Genomic DNA, 24,514 nt, shown 5'->3' with positions numbered 1-24,514 from the left:
CACTTAGCCTTATATAAGGCGTGCCTGGAATATAGAAGACAGCTATTAAAAGCTTGTGGAAAAAGGTTTGAATGAAAACAACTGGACACCCATTCTGTTGCTTACCACCTATGACCTTTGGTTAATTGTGTTGCCTCTATAAACCCCATCTTCCTCATCTGTAGACATGCCTTGTAGAGCTGTTGTGAGAATTTAATGTGATTATGGTTGTGAAATGCTAAGCATGGTGACTTGTACATGGGAGGGGGGAACTCCATAAAGGATGACATTCTTATTATTTTCGTTATAACCCAACATTACATTCATTGAGAAGACATGTATTTCATGACTGCGATGTGACAGGGATGGTGTCAGCTCCTTGCTCCCATAGGCAGCTTGAGGCTGAACCCTGGGGGTAGGGTAGACATCATGTTAGCATCACCAGCTTAACATCTCACCCTCTTGGCCAAATGAGGTTTTGGCATCCCTTCCTCATCTGTCCCAATGTACCCCCGATGCTTGTGAGAGAATCTGCTGGGGATGTATTTTTAGAAGCCCAGTAGGGGAATCTGGTATGTTCCTTCTTTGAAAGTCCCTGCAGTATTGTTACATCACACTGACTAGACACACATTCCTAAACACTTAATTTTTGAAATTATGGCTGTGGACTGGTGTCTAGGGGATTTTTTTTTTCTTTTTTGGCTGCGTCTGTGGCATATGGAAGTTCCTGAGCCAGGGATCAAATCCAAGCTGCAGCTATGACCTACACCACAGCCGTAACTCGGGATCCTTAACGCACTACTCCACAGTGGGCACTCCACGTGGGATCTTATAATACTTCTCTGGTTTTAAAGGAGTCATTTGTGAATGGTCACCTTTCACCCTATTGGTGGCACATGTCCTTTGTTACCCCTTTAATAAAGAAGACCTTGCCAATTTCCTATAATGGTTGCAGATATAAGCTCTACCATATTTTTTCATATTGTTTCTGGTATTTGACTCCGTTTCTGCTTGGAAAAATAAGAGGGAATATGGGAAGTTTTAGGCCCCAGGCTCTCCCTCGTCCTCTGGGACTGTGTTCTAGGAATAAGAAACCATGCAACCTCAGGGTCTCAGCATTTCTCTATATCCAGTGTAGGGCTTGATCATAGGCTTGCCCATATCCTTTCTGACGCAAACACTAACAACCAAGTCTTAACTACGATCATAATCTATCATCTTGCTGTGTAGACACTCACAAAGTGGAGATCATTGAAGAAAATTACATTAATCACAAGAATGAAGTACAATTAGCATACTAATTACTTGCCAATAAATGTCAGTAACCGGAAATAGTTTGTTCTCTAAATAATCTTCCTACCTAAATCTTTTTATCCCCAGTTATTTGCTTAAAAACCTTCATTTTGTAGATAACATACCAGAAAGGCTTTGATCCTGGTGCTGTTCTCATCACAGATTTCAAATTAGTGAACTTGGTGCTGAATCAAAGAGGTTTTGACTTTGCCAATAGTGTATGTATCCTGGATTTTCGAAATGTATTTTGCTCTCCTCTTTTCTGTCTGACCTTGGACCCCTTCACCAGCTTATTTTTTTTTCCAATTGATCAGGAATGCAAGAGGACTCTGGTCTTTGGGACTACACTTTAGCAAACAGAAAACTCAAAAAAAAAAAAAAATCGTTCTTGTGATGTTGTATTTTTCCAAGCCTGGGAACTGAGTTGGGCTCAAGCCCACCCGCAATGCCAGCTAAATCAGGGCTTCTGGACCTTGAACTGTTACCTAAGCCACCCTCCCTGCTGCACCAGCTGCACTGCTCATTCATAGTGACCCAGTTTCTTTTCTTATGTAAGCACCCTGCATCAAAGAACTAGAGGGAGGATGCCGGCAGCCGGCAGGCAGCGTTTGCGGCCACAGGCATGTTCTTGGAGATGCCGGGCTTGCTCGGGAGGACGCCAGCATTCCGCCCAGTGTTCCAGGAATCTTGGACACAAGCCTTTCCTTTCCTGTGACTCGATAGACACTAATCTCAAACATGTCTCATGTTCTTAGAGCCTTGACTTCTTAGAGGGTCTACAGTGAAATGAAAATAAAATGGGGGGAAAAAAAAGGCATAGAGTTCCCTGGTGGTCTGCTGGTTAAGGATCTGGCATTGTCACTGCTGTGGCTCCGGGCCACTGCTGTAGTGAGGGTTTGATCCCTGGTCTGGGAACTTCTGCATGCTGTGGCAAGAAAAAAAGAAAAAAGAAGGCACATCCTCCTATTTCTCTGTCATTTTCCTGAACTGTTTCTCATCCATCATCTTTAAGTTATTAGGGTCATTTTTGATATTAGGCATGTTATGTTCTGATTCCTTAAGGCAGCAAAGTACAGAGTAATGGTCACAAACAGCTGTGGAGCAAACCGCTGTCTTGGTGTCAGGCTCTGTATGCTCTTTACATGTACCGACTCACCTCAGAGGCATCCCAGGCGCAGGTGCTCTTAGCATCTGCATTTCACATAGGAACAAATTGAGGCACAGAGAGGTTAAGCATCTTACTCAGGGTCGCACAGAGCCAGGACACAATCCCTGGCAGCATAATTTCAGGGGTCAGAGAGAAGTCTGACCAGTTCCAGGCAACTCTTTCCAATCGCCTGGAATGTACAGGAATGGTGGCGAGGGGACTCTGGTTTCTTGGGGTGTCGAGGAGGAACAAGGTCTGGGATGCATGGGTGGGGGAGGGGGTGAGGAGGAGTGGGTGGTGTGCAGGGGCCCAGGCAGGGGAAGCACAGCTAACAAAGCAGGTCCCTCTGAGAAATGCCAGGAGATGCTGATGAGCCTTTCAGAGATGAAGCACATCCTGCATTTTGACCAACAGCAGTTTCATGGACAAGCCAAAGAGAAGGAGAGGGTCCTGGTGGAGAGGAGGAGAAGGATGGAAGGGGGAGCGAAAAGGGACAGAGGACGGAAGAAAAGGGAGAAAGACAGAGATGCTGGGGAGTCAGGGAGAGGACTGGACAAAAGGCTTGCTGGGAGGAGGGGGGAGATGATGTAAGGGGGAGGAAAGGAGGCAGACGGGGGTGGGGGTGGGGTGGGGGGGAAGAAATCCTGGAGTTCCCATCATGGCGCAGCGGAAACGAATCTGACTAGGAACCATGAGGTTGCGGGTTCGATCCCTGGCCTCAATCAGTGGGTTAAGGATCCAGTGTTGCTGTGGCTGTGGCCGCACTTGTGGCCCTAAAATGACAAAAAAGAAAAGAAATCCCGCTGGCTCTAGTCCCATATAGTTCCTTTGCTAGGTCACATGAGCAGGAATGGTGGGCCAGGTAGGGGACAAGCAGTCTGTCCACAGAAGCCCCCTTTGGCCATCTGCTCTGAGGATGGGGAGGGGCTTCTGCAGCCACGGGCCAGGGGAGGGAGCTTCCCTCCATTTAACTTGCATTGTTTCAGGGTCCAGTTTCTCTTTGCAGGGTGACCCCCTCACTTTGCGTTGCTCAGAGCTGGCCCTGGGAATATGAAAGGATGGGGAGAGGCTGGGACAGGGAGGGGAGGGCACGCAGAGCCGAAGGGCTGTGGTCCCCACGGAGTGTGCAGGGCTCTGTGAGCTCTGCGGGGCATCTTTGCCACAATGCTGCTTCTCAGGTGCAGACCCTCCCAAGCCTTTCTCCTCTCCTTCCCCATCTCTCCTCAAGCTCTTCCCTCCAAATCCAGCACATTCCAGGGGCCATATTTTGCTGTGGTTCCCTCCCACTCCCTCTGGAGCCTGTCCTGGAAATGTGGGCAAACACATTTGGGGGCCTGAAAGAGGATGCACCTTGCAAGGCATTCAGCCTCGCTTTTTGACAGTGTCCCGAGGCCAGGGAGGGGGCGTGTCCCTGCGAGGCGCCCCTGCATCTCAGGAGGGTCACTTAGGGTGGGTGTCAGCGATGTGGGAAAGAAGAGAGTTTAGACATAGTCCGGGTTATGGGCGGTCGGTACCTAGTGGCCTCTGCTGTCACCACAGAGGAGGTGATGGCAGGTGTCGTCCTGTCGGAGAAGCTATAGATAGTCCTGTGAGCCAAACAGTGCATTTGCCCAGCTGTAGCGTCCTTCCAGCACACTGTCTAACTTGGGGTTATTGTCCATCCCTCCTTTGGAAGAAGTGGTGATGCGGGGCCTGCCAGTGGTCGCCAGAGGAGAGACAGGCAGAGCGGGCTCTGAAGTTGCGTAGATGTGTGTAGAAATCCATCTTCCACCCCTTACTGGCCCAGTGATCACAGGCATTTCACTTCAACTCTCCAAGATGAGAAGACTGGGGTTTTGAGATGTTAAGGCATATTGGGGGGCGGTCACACAGGATGCAAACCCAGGCTGACTGACTCCAGATCCTCTGGAGCATAGAATTCGGCCTGGAATAAGTCCTCGCTGTATGACGGTAGTGATTACAAGGAAGATGGAAAACCATCGGCTGAGAGCTGTGTGTGAGGCGGGCCAGTGGAAGTTGTGTCGGGGGCACAGAGCAGAGTGCTGACCCCACCTGGGAGAGTTCATCAGGTCCACCACCCTCCCTTTACAGATGAGGATGCTGTGGCTCCGTGAGGCTGAATGTGCTCATTGTGGACCTGCCTCTGATCAGAACAGGTGCTCCAGGCTGAGACGGTGATGCCCCCACCCCAGGTGGTGTCGGCTGCCTCCACGGCATCTGAATATGCGCTCGCCCCCCATTTCCCTCCAGAGCCTCATCCCTACTGAGTCACTCTGGGGTGCTTTCAGGGTCATTCAGTTGGAGTCTGCTGCCCAAGCCCATTCTCGTCCCTATGTTCTACTCCTGGATACTCCCCTGCCTCCCTCGGTGACTTCATTGTCTCCCCACCCTCACCCGCTGTCATCACTCCTGGAAACATCGTCACCTGCGTGGTGCTGCCCGAGGCCCCCCTCTCTCATGCTGCGATGAAACTCCCTCCCCAGCAGTTCAGCCCTCTTGGGCACAGCCACCCCTTGGGCTCCACCATCGAGACTGGACCACGGTCTCACAGAAGAAAGCTGGCTCCGCAGTTTGGCATCCTTGCCCCTTGCTGACTGTATGACCTTCGGCAAGTTATTTAACTTAAGCTTCATCTTCCTCTACTGTGAAATAGTGAAACTGTCAGGACCCATGTCGTAGATTTGCTGTGAGGAGACATGCCAGGAGATTTACAAAGCATTTGATGCTGTACGTGCCCCCGAGTGAGTACATATCTGTAGTGGTTATTTTTAAAATTCGTTCTCTGGAGTTCCCGTCGGGGCTCAGTGGTTAAGGAACCTGACTAGCATCCATGAGGACACAGGTTCCATCCCTGGCCTTGCTCAGGGGGTTAAGGACCTGACGTTGCCGTGAGCTGTGGTATAAGTTGAAGATGTGGCTCAAATTTGGCATTGCTGAGGCTGTGGCATAGGTTGGTGGCTACAGCTCCAATTTGAGCTCTAGCCTGGGAACCTCCATATGCCGCGGGTACGGCCCTAAAAAAAAAAAAAAAAAAGAAAAATTCTTTCTCTAACTTAAACTTTTATTTTAATCTTCTGTTTAGCCTCTTCTTTTTTTTTTTTTTTTTTTAATGTCCCAACTGTTGGTTCCTTCCTGTTCTCCAGGTTCCATTCTCCAGCCTGGCGCTAGGGTTCCTGTCTGAGTGATGGGCACATCCTAAAACTCAATGCTTTGCCTGTTTCCTACCAGTTTCCTAATGCAGCTCCCAAAGGAGCTGTTCCAAACTCTTTCCATTCTCTTAGGTGTCCCCACCGCAGCACCTACTGCATTTGTAATGATTCAATGAATAATTTTAAATGACCACTTCGTGTCTGTTACACTAGGCTAGCTTGCGAGGTCTGCGAGCGGGTGACGTTACCTGATTTGTTTCTACCCTATTTCCCAAATCTGGCACGTGGAGGAAGACCACCTGCAGGACGGTCACCCCAAATTAATGAAGAAGTTCAAGGCTGTTGAACTTGGTGCATCTCCAGTATGTCCCTTCCCTGCCCATTGCTCTCCGTCTCCATCCATCTCCATCTCTTTCTCTACTTTTGACTATAAGTAGGTCAGATTCTTCTACTTCCTTTTTTTTTTTTTTTTCCTTTTTGTGGCTGAACCAAAGCACATGGAAGTTCCCAGGCTAGAGGTCAAATTGGAGCCGCAGCTGCCAGCCTATGGCATAGCCACAGCCATGCGGGATCTGAGCTGCGCCTGTGACCCACACCACAGCTCAGGGCAACACCGGATCCTTAACCCACTGAGCAAGGCCAGGGATCAAACCCACATCCTCTTGGATACCAGTCAGGTTTGTTACAGCTGAGCCACAACGGGAACGCCTCTTCCACTTCTTCTTGATCTCTCTCCTCTAGGATTTGCCTTTACCAGGTACTGTTCTTTGGCCACTTTCATTGCTCTCTTCTCTTGCCCTTTTCCCTTCTGCCTGCAAACACATCTGGAAAGATCTTGCGTCGGAGTCACACAGCTGGTAGGGAAACTGGGCTCTTCTTGCCAGCTGTGTGACTGGAAAATTCATCTCACGTCCTTAAGTTTCTGTTTCTTCCTGTGGAAAATGAGAGTGGATCACTTGTGCAATCTATGGATCAGCACTGCTGTGAAAATACATTGAGCTGGTGTTGGCAAAATCTCCAGCAAAAAGCATTGCAGATAGTAAATAAATAAAACTCTCTGCCCCAAATCCTAAAGAAATACATAAAAACAAAACCCTCTCATGTCTAGTTCCCACCGCTTTCTCCAGGTAGTATTAGATTTCTGGCGCCTGAACTGGAACCTTCCCTGCATCCACAAGCAGGCTTTTCCTCTTTCTCTCCATCCGAGCGCTGTTCTCAGGCTTAGTTCTTCTCCCGGCCTGGAGGCAGCATTTTATGAAACTCTTTCCGTTAACTTCAACTTCTCTTGTTCATCAAGTCTTTTCTGGCCAGATCAACATTTAAGCATAGCCGAGGGCATCTTATAAAATCCCCTTCACACCCATCCACACACCCACACATACCCCTTTCCTGACTCTCTGTTTCCCTCCAGCTTTGCTCTCTAATCTCCCTCCTCCCCTTCTTGCAAGAGACACCTGAATGGACTGTTTCCTGCCCTCTCAGTCACCTCTGGGACTTCCCACACTATGGCCAAATCTCTCATCACACCACGAACACCGTTCCTGCCCGTGGTTGCTGGATCTGGCCGCTGAGTCTAATGATCACTGCTTCTCAGACTGTATCCAGCTTGACCTCAGGGTAGCACTGGACGCAGTGACCGCTTCTTCCCTGAAATGTCCGCTTCCCTGGCCTTTTGGCGTGCTCTGTCATCCTTCTCTCTCTGCCTCTTTCACTGGCCTCTTGGTATACATCTATCTTATAAGCAGGCTCAGTAATTTTAGCATTATTGTTCTTATTATTAAACACGAGTCTTACTAAATGACTTCTGGTTGCTCAAATAACCTTTCTTAATGGTGGGCGTCCGCCAGTGGGCTTCTGCCTTCCTACAGGTCTCTTCTCCTTCTGCCCCTTCCTTCTTCTCCTCAGCATCACATCTCTGCCTAGAGGCTTCTTCTTCCTGCAAGACTTCCCTCACCGCCTCAGGTCCAACTTAGGTGCCCCTCCTGGATGCTTTCACAGCCACCCATGCGTTCCTATTATATCCCTTATCATCTACACCATAATTCTCATAATTGCGTTATCTTGGCTCACATTGCTCTTTTACTGTAGGTTCTGCGAGAACTTGTATCTGTGTTTTGTGCCCAGGAACCCAGCAGAATGCCTGGATCACACAATGGGCAAAAGAGTGAATGATGGATAAATAACCAGGCCCGATGTATAGCCCTGGGAGCTAGATCCGATCTCCTGGGCTAGACCATGATGGTAAAGAATATATAAAAGCATGCATAAATGTGTATAACTGAGTCACTCTGCTGGACAGCAGAAATTGGCACAACATTGTAAACCAACTATACTTTACTTGGAAAGAAAGAGTGGATGAATGAGTGGAGATGGCATTATTGTGGTGTAGGACTGGTAGGTAGCCTATCTTATATTTTTTAATGCTGCTTATTATCATTTGTGTGAGTTCAGTCAAGCCACTTCTCTAAGCATCCGTTTCTTTATCTATAAAATGGCAGGAAGTGGTGTTTCTGCTCTTATGCAAGGGGATCAGTGGCATCTCTGGAGCACTGGGTTGCAGGGTCAGTCCCCAGCCCGGCACAGTGGATTTAAGATCTGGCATTGCCACAGATGCAGTGTAGGTTGCAACTGTGGCTCCGATCTGATCCCTGGCCCAGGAATGCCACATGCCATGAGGCAGCCAAAAATGAAAAAAAAAAGTGGGGGGGGGGATGAAGTAAAACAACATTCCCGAGAACACTTTGCAAATGTCATCTCCTTTAAGTCACACAAAGACCCAGCAAAGCTGAGATTTGATGCAGGGAGATAATGTCTGTACCTTGGGTAGTGCCAGGCCAGACAGTTTCCTTAGCAGAGCGAGCCTCACCAATACCGTCGAGGAAAACAAAGAGATACTTTCCTTGATCTGTAATTAGATTCAGCTTGCTCTCAAGCTCCCCCCCCTTTTTTTTTAAATTTTGCCTTTTTAGGGCTACACCCACAGCATATTGAAGTTCCCAGGCTAGGGGTCGAATCAGAGTGACAGCTGCGGGCCTACACCACACCACACCACAGCAACTCAGGATCCGAGCCACATCTGTGACCTACACCACAGCTCATGGCAACACCAGATCCTTAACCCACTGAGTGAGGCCAGGAATCAAACCCACATCCTCATGGACACTAGTTGCCAAGCCCCCCTCTTTGCTTGCTGAAAAGCAAAGCAAAATCTAACACCAACAACCAACTTAAACTTTCCAAGGCAGGGAATTTAGTCTCTTCTGGTTTAAAATCAATGGCCTCTTCCAAGTCACTTCACATTTGCTCCCTTAGATAAATGCACAGTGTTTTAGGCCCCCCCCCCCGCCCCGACCTTTTCCTGCTCATACTGCAGTGGAAAAGCAGCAGGGGAGGGCCTCTGGCCCGTGTCCTCCCTGTGTCTACCGACAGTGTTCCTGGCTCTTGTCACGTGAGGACTGGGCACGCTCCGAGGCCATTTTGCTGAAGCAGCCCCGGGTCTTACACTCTGGCTCCCCCGGGCCCTGAGTGTCCTCAGACGCTTCCGCAGCTTCAGAGGGTTTTTCGCTCCACCTCCACCCGGAGCCTCTGCCACAGTGGCCAACCCCTGGCAGGCCTGCTAGCTCTCCAATCCCCATGCTTTTGGAGCTTGGGGAAACTTCTGGGCCTCCTCTGTGAGAGCTTAGAGGAGACAAGATGTGGCAGAAAGAGGGGCATCCACGGGGGATTTTACAGATAGGGATCTTCTTCTCTGATGTATCCCAAGACTTTGAACAGTGCTTTGTACGTGAGTAGTTTTTAAAAAATTATTGAATCGAATGAGCCATTCTCAGACCATCTCTCTGCCTAATCATGGCCATGCCACTGTTTCACGCTCACTTTGATTCTCAATTTATCTTAAATTTCCATTCCCTCCTGTTAAGGTTTTGAACACCATGCAGAAATGAGGGTGAGTAGGGCCCTGAGCAGACCTTTTTTTAATCTAACTATGTCCCTCTTTTTCCATCCTGCCTGATGGGAATCAGCCTTATCTCATATTCTGCTCTCTCCTGACCACTCTTAGTTTTGTGAAGTACTTTAAGCTCAGGCCTCCAAACTTAGATTTCTTTGGGATTTGGGAGTTTTTTGTTTTTTTTTTTTTTTTGGTCTTTTAGCATATGGAAATTCTCAGCCTATGGGTTGAATCAGAGCTGTAGTCCCCAGCCTACACTACAGCCACAGCAACACGGGATCCAAGCCATGTCTGCTACCTACACCATAGCTCACAGCAATGCTGGGTGCCTAACCCACTGAGTGAGGCCAGGGATTGAACCTGCATCCTTATGGATGCTAGTCAGATTCGTTACGGCTGAGGCATGACAGGAACTCCAACGATGCCAGAATCTTAACCTGCTGAGCCACCAGAAAACTCTGGGAGTTTCATCAACACCCTTTTCTCTCAAGTTCCTGGCTCTTACAATTAAGTCTTAGCTTTTATGACGATGGTTCCAGTATAGGCATTAGAAGGTCTATTCTAACCACGATGACTTTTTAATTAAGAAATAAAAATGTTTCAGAAAAGTAAAGGCAAACATTTAAATACGTCAAACCACATGGCGCCACTAATCCATAAAATGCTGCTGAGTGGCGCACCGTCCTGACACATGGGGACGCTCAAGGGATCCCGTCACCCAGAATCATGAACTGTTAACAAGTTGTCCTTCTAGTAAATTTCCAAAAAGAAGTAAAACATTCTAGCCAGAGTCATTTTTAACCAAGGCAATTATTCCTTCATTTTAGGCTGTACCTGCCCTTCCTCTGAGGACAGTGGGTAGAAAGCTATAGCTCTCATTTGAATCGAGGAGCGTGCCTGAAGGGTTAAGAATAATTAAAAAGAAATATTTTAAAATAAAAACATCAGCTGAATGTGGAGGCTATCAGTGAATGTTGCTTCCCTTTTCTAAATCTGTGGCTAACCCCTCTCATCTTACTCTGATTGGAAGTTCTGTTTGGCAACATGCACGACCTTGATTAAGAAAAATGAAAGGCTATGTTAATCGTTCAATCATATGGTAGAAAAATTGTAATTAATCTTAATTAAAGTGTATAATTTGATCTTTTTGATCAAAGGCAAGGTCTTTTCAAATAAAGGATCCATGGCATAAGTTATTAAAATACAGGGCCTCAAAAGTTTTTTCAAAGAGACTGGGAGCCCCTTCCATGTAACAGGATGGCTTTACTGACTGCATTTCAGTGGAGTGTTTACTTTCAGACATTTTTTTGCTGATGGCGAAGGATTTTCCCTGAGGCATTCGCATATTACCCCTGCCTGCCACCCGTTGTCTTGTGACAGATTGTTTTTCCAGGTTGGGTGGCTTGGATTGGGGCAGGGAATGGATTGCATGTATTACTTTGGCCTAATTAGAAACACAGAGTCACCATGGATCCAGGGGACAGCCAACTCTTCATTAGGGGACAGGTAGTGACCACTGAGGGCTGATCAGAAGGGACCAGGCCCTCTCATAGTCATTGATACAATGGCTTCCTGAACATTTCTTCCTGGGTGGATGGGGAGCTTGGGGTTCATAGATGCAAACTCTTGCCTTTGGAATGGATTAGCAGTGAGATCCTGCTGTGTGGCACTGGGAACTAGGTCTAGTCGCTTATGATGGAGCCTGATAATGGGAGAAAATAGAATGTATACATGTATGTGTGACTGGGTCACCATGCTGTACAGTAGGAAAAAGAATTGTATTGGGGAAATAACAATTTAAAAAATAAAATAAAATAAAAGTTCTAATTAAAAACAAAACATTTCTTCCTGATATCAATGTCATTCTTGAAGGAAAAGCATGACTTGCTTCTGTGGGTACCTGTGTGTTTCAAAGAATAGAGTCTTTAAGAGAAGGTGGAGGAAGAGCAGTCGGGGCTGGACGGTCAGGGCCTCTCTCCCAGTATGACTGCCTTTCTTTCTTTCTTCTGCAATTCTTGATCTTAAGCCTCTTCCGGTTTCTCTTCCTTTCCCCTTCCCTCCATATCCACAGATGGGGTGGCTGCCTTCCGCGCCTTCTTGAAGACGGAGTTCAGCGAGGAGAACCTGGAGTTCTGGCTGGCCTGTGAGGAGTTCAAGAAGACCAGATCAACTGCAAAGCTGGTCTCCAAGGCCCATAGGATCTTTGAGGAGTTCGTGGATGTGCAGGCTCCGAGGGAGGTGTGTTGGTGGGGCTGTCTGGTCAGACCTCTGTCCTTGGCTCCCGCTCCTTGGGGGGTTAGAGCCAGGTTTGATGGGGACTTTCTTCTGAACGGCACCTCCCTGCTCTGATGGCTCCTGATGAAAGAGGGATCACTTTTAAGCCCAGGGATTCTATAAAAAGGGGCTCTATCAGGAGTATCTTAGCTGTCTGTCTGTTAAACATATACCAGCAGGAACTATGTTTCTCTAGGGATTCTGCAAGATAGATGATGCTGCATCCATGTTGGTTTTCCTGGTAGAAGGTAGCACAGCTTGATGGAATGAGCATGTACTTTGGAATCTTATTCCACTGTCATTTTTACCACTTGCTTGCTGTGTGACCTTTGTCAAGTTACCTAGTCTCTCTGAGTCACATTTACCCTGATGTAAAAGGGTACAATATTACCTACCTTTTAAGACTACTCTGAGTATTAGGGATCAAACACCTATTCAATATTGGTCATGTTTATTAAGGAGTTATTACAGTTATTTGTATTATTTTGTGATAATTTATTATAACCACTTATATAATAATATGACTTTCTAGGTACTGCTATTCTGAGTTATAAAACAGAGTTTTACCCAGGAAGGTTTTTTTTTTTTTTTTTTTTGTCTTTTTTTGCCTTTTCTAGGGCCGCTCCCACTGCACATGGAGGTTCCCAGGCCAGGGGTTGAATTGGAGCTGTAGCCACCGGCCTACACCACAGCAATGCAGGATCCAAGCCACATCTGTGACCTACACCACAACTCATGGCAACGCTAGATCCTTAACCCCCTGAGCAAGGCCAGGGATCGAACCCGCAACCTCATGGTTCCTAGTCGGATTCGTTAATAGGACAGGAACTTCCCGGGAAGGTTTTATAGAAGAAAAATATCTGCTGTCTATGCGTTGTGATGCATTACATACCTAGACCTCTTCGATTCTGCTTTGACTTGGGATAGAGGAGGGCTTTGGCCAGTGGCCAGAATGCTCTGGGCTCCTGTTAATGCTGGCTGGACAGAGATGCACATTCTAAACATCATCTTTCTCCTTGGGGCATGTTTCCTTAGTGACTGAGGAAGAAGGAAAGGTCAAACTTGCCTTAGGGACCCCGCATTAATGCTTGTCTCCAGATTAACTCTTTACCTGACAGTGGTGAAGACCTCTGGATTAGGAGTTGAGGACTTTGGGATTTTGCCCTAGGTATTTCCCATGGTGTCTTAGACCAGCTTTTTCATATCTCTGTCTTCAGTATCCTTACTTTTAAATTCGGCAAAGAGTATCTGGTCTTCAAACCTCACGAGGCTCCTCCTGGGATCGAAAGGGATGGGTGACCTTCAAGAAAGCAGTTTGAAAAGCCTGAATAACCCTGCGTATTTAAGATGCTATCATTAATAATTATGCTGTAGGACCAGCTGCCAGGTGGCTTGGCCCTCGAGGGCCTGTGACTATGCTGTCTGTTTGTGTCTCCAGGTAAACATAGACTTCCAGACCCGAGAAGCCACAAGGAAGAACATGCAAGAGCCGTCCCTGACGTGCTTTGACCAAGCCCAGGGAAAAGTACACAGTCTCATGGAGAAAGACTCTTACCCCCGGTTCCTGAGGTCTAAAATGTACTTAGATTTGCTGTCCCAGAGCCAGAGGAGGCTGAGTTAGACCTCAGATGGGGACTCTTGGAGATTCACCGGCTTTCCCCTCCCCTTGCTGCCAAGACCATATTCTAATGTGAAATGTCATAGGTATTCAAAAGCAGTGGCATTGCGGTTGGGAGGCTGGGAGTGAGGAAGGGATGAAGGGCCATTCCAGAGTATGATTCAGCCACCAGAGCTCGGACTCTATTCCATTTACCCACGTTTGTGTCTTGGTTAGTGGTAGCACCTTGTCACCGTCACCCTTCTCAGGTCGGCAGCTTGCCCTCCATCCTGCCTTGGGTCACTGCCCCTGAGAAGGCACATTTGCTCTGCTGGGCTACTCTGTAAATAGTGCAAATGCAGTTTCCACCACGTCCACACCCTCCTCAGTTAGGATTCCCGACTCTCTAACGTGTCCTGTCGCCCTGTGAGAAAGAGCTAGAAGACGCCGGCCCACTCTTGTGATTTGCTGTCACAGTGGAATGGCCAGTCCTGGGCGCTGGGCCTCACAGTTTAGGAGAGAGGTCTCGGTGGAATCCAGGTTGTTAGCGTTGTTGCTGACAGGTGGCCTCTGAGGGAAGGGGCACGCTCCATGGAGTTGGCTGTTTCTTCCATTTCCGTAGGACGAGTGTGTAAAGCTGGGCTCCCTGCCCGTCTCAGCCTAGGAAATTTACAAGACTCCCATCCTCTTGCATCTCCAGAAAGCATCTTGCGAGATGTCCCTCAATGACTTCTGATGTGGAGCTGCTGTTAAGAAAGATTCAGCTTGCAAATCTTCCTCCATTCTACCAAGAAGTTTTCCAGAAGTTGAATGAGCCGGGGATGTAGCCCCAGTGGACTTTTGTGCAGTGGGGCACTGTGTAACCTCTCTCTTGCTTAATGCCCTCACCCTCCTGTGGCATCATGCTTCACTGATCTCTTAGACTAATGGACAGCTTGGTAAAGGCAGGTGAATTCCCGCAGCACGGACAGCTCTCACGGTGCCTAGTACTTTCCCTGTCTCTCCCTCTTCCCCCTTCCATGCAGGTCATGTAATTATGATGGGGGAGAATGGGGACTTAGGCCGTACCTCTCTTTCCTGCTTGCTGCCTGGGAGCATGCTTTCTAGGAAAGGTCCCTCGCTCGAGGGCCGTCTTGGCCGATCAGCAGCTTCCGTCTTGATCGCTGACTTTGGGGAACTGAACATGGAACAGGAGGTGAGGCTAAGATCACTGTGAACCTCTGGGTGTGGAGAACCTTCCTAAAATGGCTTCGTGGTGCCCTGGCGCCGCTCTTAGAAATACGTCGGGAAAATCTCCTTTGGAGGATGAGCGAGATGCAGGAAACCTATTCCAGCTGCCCAGGCAAAAGCTCGCTTTGGCCCAAGACTGCAGTGCTGAGAAGATGAAACCTCAGCAGAGGGGCCAGAAAGCAGACGAGGAGGCTGGACTCCAGGTGGACTGAATCACGGAGAACGTGCTGGAGGTACCATTGGCGTGATTCACAGCCGCTGGATTTGGATTCACGGCAGAGCTCGCAAACCTTCAGCTTGACGAAAGCAACGAGCACCAGCTGAGGCATCCGTGCTGGAGTGCAGGGAACTGAGACCTGGCCTGAATCCTTTCCTCCCGTCGAGTGGGGGTTGGGGCCCTTTTCGATACACCAGAGTTCCAGTGTGCATCCCGATCCAGTAACTTCCTGAATCTCTTCCTTCCTTGGCCCCCGCTAGACAAGGCCAAGAAGGCTCTTGAGTCCCACTGGCTGTTAGGGTCCCCCGCCCTGCCGTATATCTGTGCGTATCTGCGAGCGAGGGTTGGTGGGTCTGCACGAACCATCGAGAAGCGAGAACGCAGGCCTCCTGAAGGGACCTGTGGAACGCCACATTCGAGAGCTCCGCAGCCTCATTCGGGTGTTCCTGGTTAGATCAGGTAGGAGTCCCCTGTCCCCACGGGTGAAAATCCATCCTTAGCTTAAGCTGCCAGAATTAATTTAACGATCAGAGTCTCAAACAGGGTATTTTAAACGTTGTTTACACACGAAACGTGCATCTGCTGCCAACTCTGCTGTCGAACACGAGGTGCATATCCATTGGAACAGTCCAGAGTTAGGGAAACACGAAACATTCTAAGAGCAGCCTTGTCGCCCCTGCCACTGCCCCAGGAGAAGAGTCTGAACAGGAGCGTTGGGTGGTGGCCTCATTTGAGGCCCGAGTTCTTGCCAACTGTAGTGGCTCGAAGGCTGCAGAGGGCGGTGTCACGGCGCCTGGTAACTCCCTCCCTCGGTGGGGGCTCATGAAGGACCAGGCTTGGGGAGCCCGAAATTTGCCGCTAAGTGATGGTAAGTGGGGGGGAACGTAACGTGTGTAGAAGAACCCGATAGCTATGTTTGTGGTACTTGTGTGTGTGTGTGTGTGTGTGTGTGTGTGTGTGTGTGTGTGACAATTACGAGCACTAGACTGGTGTGATCTTCCCATGGGTGGAGCTTTCTTCACACCCTTTATGTCCTGCTTCCCACAAAAGGCACAGAGCTCTCCACTCTGATGCTCCTTTAGGCACTTTGGTCATATGCCAGCCCCAATTTTGGTCTGTGATGAAACAAGGAGAAATGTTTACAACATCTAGAGCAATAGCCACGCATACCTCATCCCTGACCTCCGCCTCTCCCAGGCCTGCCCTCTCCCCCGCCCCCTCTCCGCAATTCCTGCTCTGCCGCGTTAGGGGGGCACCCCCAGGGGCTGCTTCTCCCCGTTGGCGTCTTCCTTGGCTCCTCACCCCGGGCTCGTGCTGTGCACTGCCTTCTGGGCTGGAGGCTTGCCCTGAGCCTGGGCCTTTGAAGGCCCACAGCAAGTCCGGGCCCTCGGCCGGGCAGAGCTGTGACTTTTAGGACTGCTCTCCATCCCAGAGTGGCCGTTGGGGCCCGTGGGAATGTTAACCTGTGTGGGGCTGGTGTGGGTTTTCTGTTGCTCTCGGCGAACCAACTAGAACACAGTCGGCGACGACCATTCACAGCCATGGCACCTCTGGGGTGAGGAAGGGTCCCTGAGCAGCGTATGTTATTCAGCTCGATTCACTGGGTTCACCCAGAAAGCCTGTTACAAGTGCTAATTCCCAGAGAGGCTGATCCAGTAGATCTGGGGTGTGACCCAGATGTCTGCATTTTTAGATGCGTTCCCAGGTGCCTAGTGGCCTGTGGACCATCCTTTGAATAAAAGATGGTTGAAGACGGTGCTCCGAGATGGAGGCTCTCGCCCTCGGCTGTTCATTGGAATCACCTGAGGAGTTTAAAAAACCCAAATGCCCAGGTCCCACCGCAGAACAGCTTGGGGTTGGAGTGCAAGGCACATTGGGGTGATTCTAATGTGCAGGTGAGGTTGGGAAGCCCGAGGAGTGAGGAGGAACCCAGCCGAGGGTGAACAGAGCGGTGCGGGCCGAGAGGGCTGGAACACTCCCAGACAGCAGCATGCATAATAACCCAGAATCCACCAGCCCAGAATTGGACCCTTGGGTGGCTGCCTCTGGGGCCTCTCTGATGGGCTCCTTAGAGAGAAACTGTTTCTGCCCCAGCTCCAGGCATGGTCAGGCAGCAGCTATGCCAATGGTGAGAACTGAAGGGGTACTTGGGGTTTTCTGTTCCTCCCAAGTCTTGCTCACAGCGCCTCCTCCAAGCTGGCCTCCTGGGCTGCACCTGTTTGTTTGTTTTTATGCGCTCTCGTGTTTGGTCATTTCTGCTCAGGCTGGGTCCAGAGGCCCCATGATACGGTGGTTGGAGTCAGGTGGTGAGTAAAGGGTGTGTGGCCATAATAATAGTGGTGGCACAATAACTTCCAAATGAGTATTGTAATTGGTATTACCCTTGGAATATCAAGCTCTTTGAGGCTTTCTTTTCCGAGGCCGCCATGGGGTTTTGGTTTTTGCTCTAAGCCCTCACCGTTCCCTCTTTGGTCTCAGGCCGGACAGGCATCTGGAAAGTTCCTGGCTGGTTTTACTCTCTGGTGCTCTCCCCAGAACGTGCCGCGCTGGATTAACCAAAGCTGTGAAACGGCTCTCTGCCCAGGCTGTGGGGCCCGGCCTCTGGGTGCAGGTCTTGGGTGCCTGTCCTCGGCAGGGCCGGGCAACTGAGCACTCCAGGTCCTGGACTGTGAGGGAAAGGCAAGAACTCATTGTGCTAAGAGCCGGGGGAGGCTGGGAATGGGGAAGACTGAAGAGGAAGAACTGGGGGGGGGGGCGCGAAGACACGCAGCTCCTGTGGCATCTCCATAACCCCGGGGGAGAGCGGATGAGCGGCACAGTCAGAGGCAGGATGCTCTCCCATCCCAAAGGGCACCCAGCACTCTCCTGACCCTGTCTGTGCCCACCTCCAAACAAGGCTGAGGAATTTAGGACTTTCCATCCGAGGCTGTCCTTCCATCTGCCAAGTATCAGCCCTCTTTAAATCTGCAGCCTCCGTTTTAGAAGCAAGAGAGGTGGCCAAGTCCCCCCTGGCAGTGAAGAGCCTGGTCCACTTGGCATGGGATCGCGAAGGAGGAAGCCAAGACCAGCAATGTCTTCCTGTCCCTGTGACCTCTTGGGATTCACGAGAGGCTGGGGACCAAGCGGAGAGACGGGGGATGGGGCCACTGGCCTTCGCAGGTGTGCGGTCCGGGTCCTTTCCATAACCACATCCTTCGTGAGTCTTACTCCTTTCTGCCCCTCTGCTCCTCGCCCTCTGCCAGGTCCTGCAAAGGTGGCCAGGCTGGTGTGTGCTCCAGCCTTAGCCGAGTCGCGCGGCGCACACGACAGTTTTGTAGCAGCTCATCTGCCACAGAAACGGCTTGGCTGATGGAGCCTCACTGAGTTGTTTCATTACCGTGCAAAGTGGAATAATGCCACTCACCCCTACTATAAACAAGGCTGTGGAGAGCATAATAAACAGAACCTGAACACGCTGCCCTTTGCTCTCTGCCCACATTTCTGGCCGGCTGACTCCTTCCGAGGCAACGCTCCCCGTAACACATGGGCTCCCGGGCGGGGGCAGGGGGTGGGGTGAGCACGCGGCCTCTCCCTGGCGGAGGCTGGCATGGGGCTGGCCATCCGGAAAAGCAGCAGCGTGGGTGGAAACGGGATGGGAATGGCTTGGGGGTGAGTGTGGGGGTGGAGAGTGGCTTCGGGGGATGAGAGCAGCCTCGAAGCTGTAAAGTGCTCTACAAACCCGAGGTGGTGTTTTTATTAGTCCCACCCACTGCCTGAAAACACGGGGAGAGAAGAGGCTGAGGGTGGGTTTATAGCGCTGTTCAGCTGGAGCGATCTGAAAACGGAGGCAGCTGATCTCGCTTGTGCGTGTGTTTCACTGTATGCAGTCGGTGTGCCCCTGCAAGGCCTGTCTGAGTCAGCCAGGCCTCCACAGCCTCTGCTGACAGGTCCCGTGGAAGGGACTGCAGGGGAACGAGCCGGAGCACCTTTTTAAGCGTGGTGATGGGACAGAGATACCCAAAATATTAACAACCCCAAATAACTAAAAGGCACCAGAGAAGTTCTTGTTTTTAAAGGAAAGCTGATGTTTCTTCAAAGGCGAATGCTTTGGGTTAAATGAAGAAGCCTTGGGGTTCCCATCATGGCTCAGTGGTTAATGAACCCAGCTAGCATCTATGAGGATTCGGGTTCTATCCCTGGCCTTGCTCAGTGGATTAAGGATCTGACGTTGCCGTGAGCTGTGGTGTAGGTCGCAGGTGTGGCTCAGATCTGGCATTGCTGTGGCTGTGGTGTAGGCCGGCAGCATAGCCCTGATTCGACTCCTAGCCTGGGAACCTCCATATGCTGCGGGCGTGGCCCTAAAAAGACCAAAAAAAAAAAAAAAAAAAAAAAAAAAGAAGAAGGCTTTTGCCATGCAAATGATACCCCTGCCCCATCCCAGGCTTTGCTGGGTGCCATCCCCAGGAGGCGGCTGGTCCTGGGGAGGGGAGGGGTTGGCTCCCCTCTTTGCAGCTTTGCTTTTCTCCTTCTTGCTACCTCGATTGCCACTTGGGCTTTCTGACACTGCACCCCTTCTCCACCCCACTCAGACTGAGAAGAACGGGGAAGGAGGTGAGATGAGGGAGCCAGGGGCCCATGCCTCCTGGGACAGGCCTCCGGCTCTCCAAGCCTGGGAGGACTCTGGTGAGTCCTTCCTGGGCTTGTGGGAGACTCTGTCCCTTGGGGAGTCCTTCCTTCGGCCAGCTCTGCCCAGCAGGCCTTCTCCTCTGGCCGGTGGCTTGCTCTTTCCTGGGAGGTGCCCCACCTCTTGGGGTGGGGCTGCAGTCGGTTTTGCCCTCCAGGACGCCCTCTAGGACAGCTCCTCGGATGACCCGGTGCCAGTCTCTTTCTCTCAGAGACCTGCAGCCGGCTCATTGGAAGCACTGGGGCCTTCACTTGGCCCTAGAATTACAGCAGCAACTGCTCTGCCTTCGATCTGCAGCCAGAGCCTCCAGCCAGCCCACTGCTCTCCTTTTCAGTTTTCCAGGCTGGTGTCAGGTCCCCAGGCATCAGGGGGCACATGTCAGGCTCTCCCAGGGACCCACCATGGGAGGGAGAGATGAGAGATGGGCACTCGGCCCCATGTGCGTGGGGTGGGACTCACAGCTCCCTCCAAAACCCTTCCCTGATTCTCTCCAGCCTTGACCCTTTTCTCTCTGAGACGGGCTTTGAGTCCCCCTCCCTGGTTCTCCCCCCGCTCCCGCTTTGTTTGCTTGGTCTGGAACCCTTTGGATCTAAAATCTATTTCCCAGGCCTTGACTGAAGCCTCTTATGAATGGAAAACCCTTAACGCTATGCAGGCATCTCATTAACATACAGTAAATGTGGGAAAATGTGGAAAAACACAAAGTCCCTTCTGGTCCTACTGTCTTTATCAACAACCTGAGAGCCAGAGGGAGATAAAGGGAAGTCACTAGATTACTCCCTCCTCTGGACACATTTCTTTGTTGGGGTCTGTCCTGGTCCCCTCCCCAGGAGGTGTGGGACGAAGTCTTCCTAAAGACAGGAAGGAGAATGTGGGGCTCCATCAGAGGGGTGCTGCCCCCGCCCCCTGTCCTCGCCTCATTCTACAACATAGAGGAGAGCCCGGGCCCACCGCCCCTGACACCTGGGCTGCAGGCCCAGCCACGGCGGCAAAGTCACAAACCTGGGAGAACTGTCTTTGGCTAGGGTTCCATCCCACACGTCCCTCATAATCCAGGCTGAGAGGCAGATGTCTGAGGGTGAACCCCAGCTTTAGCTGTGTGACCCTAGGAAAGTTATTTCTCTGTGCTTCAGTTGTCTCATCTGTAAATCTAAAATTTTCACAGGGCCAACCACTTGGGGCTGTTGGGAACATTATGTAAATTGACATGGAAGGCTGTTTATGATGCTGCCCAGCACATAGTAGGCACACCGTGTGTGTGAACTGGCATCTTCTCTCACACGGGGATCACCAGGGCTCAAGCCAGCAGCCCCATTCAGAACTCACTTGCTTCTTGATTGAAAAAGGAAACCACTCAAAGCCAAGGATATTGCAAGTTCAATGTCATTTCCTTCCCTGCTAAACCATAAACTCCCTGAGGGCAGAGACCATGTCTGCCTGAGTCCCTGCTCTAATTCTTAAATAGCTGTTGAAAGAACATTCTACTTATAAAGGTTTTTTGAGCACCTCTTAGAGATTAGGCACTGGGGTTGATTGGAGGGGGAGGCAAGAAATTACAACCTGGGCCCTCCAAGAATTTACGTGACTCTTAAAGGAACTTAACCCTTCACAACCCTTGTTAAGGCTTCAGAGACAGATCTCAGTGAGCCAAAGACTTAACCAAAGGAGTAGTAAAGGAAGTGGCTGCATAGCAACAAGTGGCAATACTAACAAAAACCACCCAGGAGCCAGGAGCTTTGCAGAGCAATGTAGATGCTACATCTAGTGGAATCCCCCCCAACAACCCTACAAAATAGTGTGTGTGTTTGCTGGGGCTGCCGTGATAAAATACCTCAAGCAGCGTGGCTTATAACAGCAGAAATTTATTTCTCCTGGTTCTGGAGGCTGAAAGTCCAAAATCAAGGTGTAGTCTTCCAAGGGTTAATGTCCTCCAAGGTCTCTCTTCTTGGCACCTGTGGCCACCTTCCCACGGCGTCCGCACACGGCCGTTCCTCTGTGCCTGTGCCCCTTAGTAAAAATGCCAGTCATGCTGGATTAGGGCCACCCTCAAGCCTCATTTTAACTTAATCTCCATCCCTCTAACCACCTCTTTCAAAACACAGTCACATTCCAAAGTACAGGGGTAGGAATTTGGGGGGCGGGGGATGTAATCCATCCCATAACAGGTAGATCTAGATGCTCTTCTCTGTTATCACCCCCACCGACAGATGAGGAAACCGAAGCACAGAGCGCTTAAGTAATACGCCCAAGGGCACACAACCTGCAGGTGGCAAAATGGGGATTTAGAGCCCGGTAAATCCAGAACCGGTGCTCTGGCCCCCTGCTATGCCAGTGGCCCAGAAGGGGATGTGGGGTGGGATGGGGAAGTGAGGAGGTGCAGGGGAGGGGAGGGAGAGCTGGAGCTAAATGCTCCCCGAGGAGAAGGATGCATCTGTGTATCCGTGCAGGTGAGGCAGGGCTGGGCGTGGGAATCCAGGCACCTGAAGACGCTGGAGGCCCAGCTGGTAGAAAATGATGGTGGCTGAGCAACACACTGTAAAGTCACTGGCAATTGGGTTACCAATTCGCTGAGCGCTTCCCTGGCCGTGAGTTCAGGCACAGGTGTGTGGATCTGTTTGGTTGCCGCCTGCCCTTTGTGCTCTCTGTCCTTTGTGTGGGAAGTCCACTGCTGTCTGACAGCACAGCTCAGCCCTCACCCTGGAACCCACTTCTCCACCACTTCTCTGGGGAGCCTGAGTCATGCTCCTCCCCACAGCCTACCGACATTCTGTGGCTCCTTAGCCTGCATCTGCCATGAGGCGAGCACATCTGGGCAGTGCGGCCTCCAGGCGTGCCCTTCCCAAGGAGGGAGAAAAAGCCCCTTCTTCTCAGGCACTGAGACCAGCCTTGGAGGCACCAGATGGGGCGGGGGGGCTCTCCTCCCAGCCACAGGGTGGAAAGAATAAGGGATTTGGATGCTCTGGCCTGAGACTTAATCCCGACACTGTTGCATATTCTGTGTCTGTGAGTCTGGGGAAGGAACGTAGCATCTCCTAGCCTCTGTTTTCCTGTGAGCAAAAAGGAGATAAGAATACCTACATTTCCAGACAAGGTGGCTGCGAGGATTAGAGCTGATATGTGCAAATCACCTGGGGCAGGAGCTGATACCTGTTGGTGCTCAAAATGTGGCAGCTGTGGAGTTCCCGTCGTGGTTCAGTGATTAACAAACCCGACTAGCATCCATGAAGAAGCAGGTTTGATCCCTGGCCTTGGGTTAAGGATCCGGCATTGCCGTGAGCTGTGGTGTAGGTCACAGACATGGCTTGGATCTGGCATTGCTGTGGCTGTGGTGTAGGCCAGCAGCTACAGTTCCTAGTCAACCTTTAGCCTGGGAACCTCCATGTGCCATAGGTGTGGCCCTAAAAACCAAAAAAAAAAAAAAAAAGTGGCAGCTGTAAGTCCTGGAGATCCAGGCCTAGGTTGCAGACATCCCAGTGCTAGGCTTTTAGCCTTTTCTGGGGCTCAGAATCTGCCATGGAGCTGTTGGCAGTAGAGTCTGTCAGGGTAGGTTGAATGTCAGCTGTGCTTGCGGGGAGACAGGACCTCTGTCAGTTAGAAACAAAACTAGTGCCTTTCATTCAGGAGGGCCCGCTGCCCTGGCCAGAGTCTTAGGACCCTGTAACAGGGATCGCTCACTTGTCACAGGGGCTTGTCAAAGGGCCCTCAAGAGGCAGCAAATTAACTGGACTTTGAATTGGTAGGGTTAGGAAAAAAATCCCTGCGTCTTTTAAAACCAATCCACGGATCAGGCATCTCCAGCCCATCGTTTTCTAGTTTCTCCCAGGACCAGAATTATGCTTTTGACTTGTAGCCTTTGGAGAAACACAGGAAACGCGAGGGATGTGGATATTCTTATTCAGGGTGCAGACTATGTATGTGGCTCTGGAGTAGATGAAATCGGAGCCTGCTTCGACTACAGAAGAACTGTGCGGAGGTTGCTGGAATGGCAAGGGCAATAATTTCAATCATGTGTTTTCAAGATAGAATTGTCAGGGTTTTCCAGTAAGTGTTTTATCGGGTCAGTTGTAACCCCTGGCAAGGGGAATATAAACCTACAACTCCTGGACTGGCAGCTTCTCTCAGGAAATGGCAAGGAGCGGGGTGAGGAGCTGGAAAGAGGCTCTAGGACCTCAGGCATCAAAATCACATTCAAATTCCAGAAGCCCTGGGACCATAGCACGTAGCACGCTGGGTCAGGGCCAGCCTCCTCCTCTCCCAGCATCACAGGGAGAAGGGAGTTGACTCCTTGGGAGATGACGATGGGGAAATTACTCTGTGGCTGGCCTTGGAGAGGGGAGACCCAGTGTAGACTGCACCTGGCCAGAGGGCAAACAGGTTCCTCTCCTGACTCAGGCGTGGCAGTTGCTAAGATACAGCACCATGCAGAAGAGAGGAGCTAGTGCTTGTGGGCAGCCAGGGGAGTTCTGGGACCCTGGCCCCCGCCCCTGGCAAATAAGCCTCTGCAGGCAGCTCTCCAGAGGACTTGTCTCAGCCAGGAGGAGACATTCTCACGCAGAGGGGTGGCATCTGGGTCTGATCTGCAGCCGCGGAGACGATCTTGCTCTGTCGAGGGAGCAGCTGTCGACCACCTGCTCACCAGCCTGGGTTAAGCCCTCTTTTGAGCAGGAGCAAAGGAGGCCGGCCTCTAGAATAAAGGGTGTGTTCCGCGCCGCCTGCCTGGGCCATTAGCTTCAGGAGCTGAGCTGGGAGCCGGGGGCGGTGGGCCAGATGCTTGTCACGTGCCCACTCGGCCCCACCTAAGGTCCCACACATAGGCCCCCTCTGCATGCTGGCAGCTGTCCTGTCTGCCGGGCCTTTTTGTCTCAGTATCACCTGCCCCCTGATCCCCCATCCCTGTCCCAGAGCCAGACAGGCTGTCAGCTGGCTGGGCAGAGATTCTACCAGAACACATACAGGACCCAGAGCAGAGCCATCCAACCACCTTTGGGGTGTCTGTGCTGAGGCATGGAGGAGGTT

At 50.8% G+C, this 24,514-nt stretch overlaps 1 protein-coding gene across 50 annotated transcripts in view; it reads left to right on the top strand.

Annotated features, from left to right (window-relative positions):
- RGS8 (regulator of G protein signaling 8) overlaps positions 1–18,290 on the top strand; it is a 139,967-nt gene extending 121,677 nt beyond the window's left edge. For 36 of the 50 annotated variants that reach the window (XM_084977895.1, XM_021063766.2, XM_084977907.1 and 33 more), the window contains 2 exons: positions 11,589–11,755; positions 13,230–18,290. In XM_084977895.1, coding sequence (XP_084834021.1) covers positions 11,589–11,755; positions 13,230–13,412 — 350 coding nt within the window. In that variant the 3' untranslated portion in view covers positions 13,413–18,290. The remainder of the gene's footprint in view (positions 1–11,588; positions 11,756–13,229) is intronic. The other 14 variants (XR_014816447.1, XR_014816455.1, XR_014816459.1 and 11 more) reach the window with 1 other exon arrangement.
- Positions 18,291–24,514: the final 6,224 nt, after the last annotated feature.

Source organism: Sus scrofa, chromosome 9, assembly GCF_054392235.1.
Source record: "Sus scrofa isolate SSC_HxYL_T2T_F1_AM1 chromosome 9, Sscrofa_HxYL_maternal_Yorkshire_Landrace_v2.0, whole genome shotgun sequence".
Taxonomy (NCBI): Eukaryota; Metazoa; Chordata; class Mammalia; order Artiodactyla; family Suidae; genus Sus; species Sus scrofa.
The sequence above is the reverse complement of the archived record's forward strand: the minus strand, read 5'-3'. Positions and strand labels throughout refer to the sequence as shown.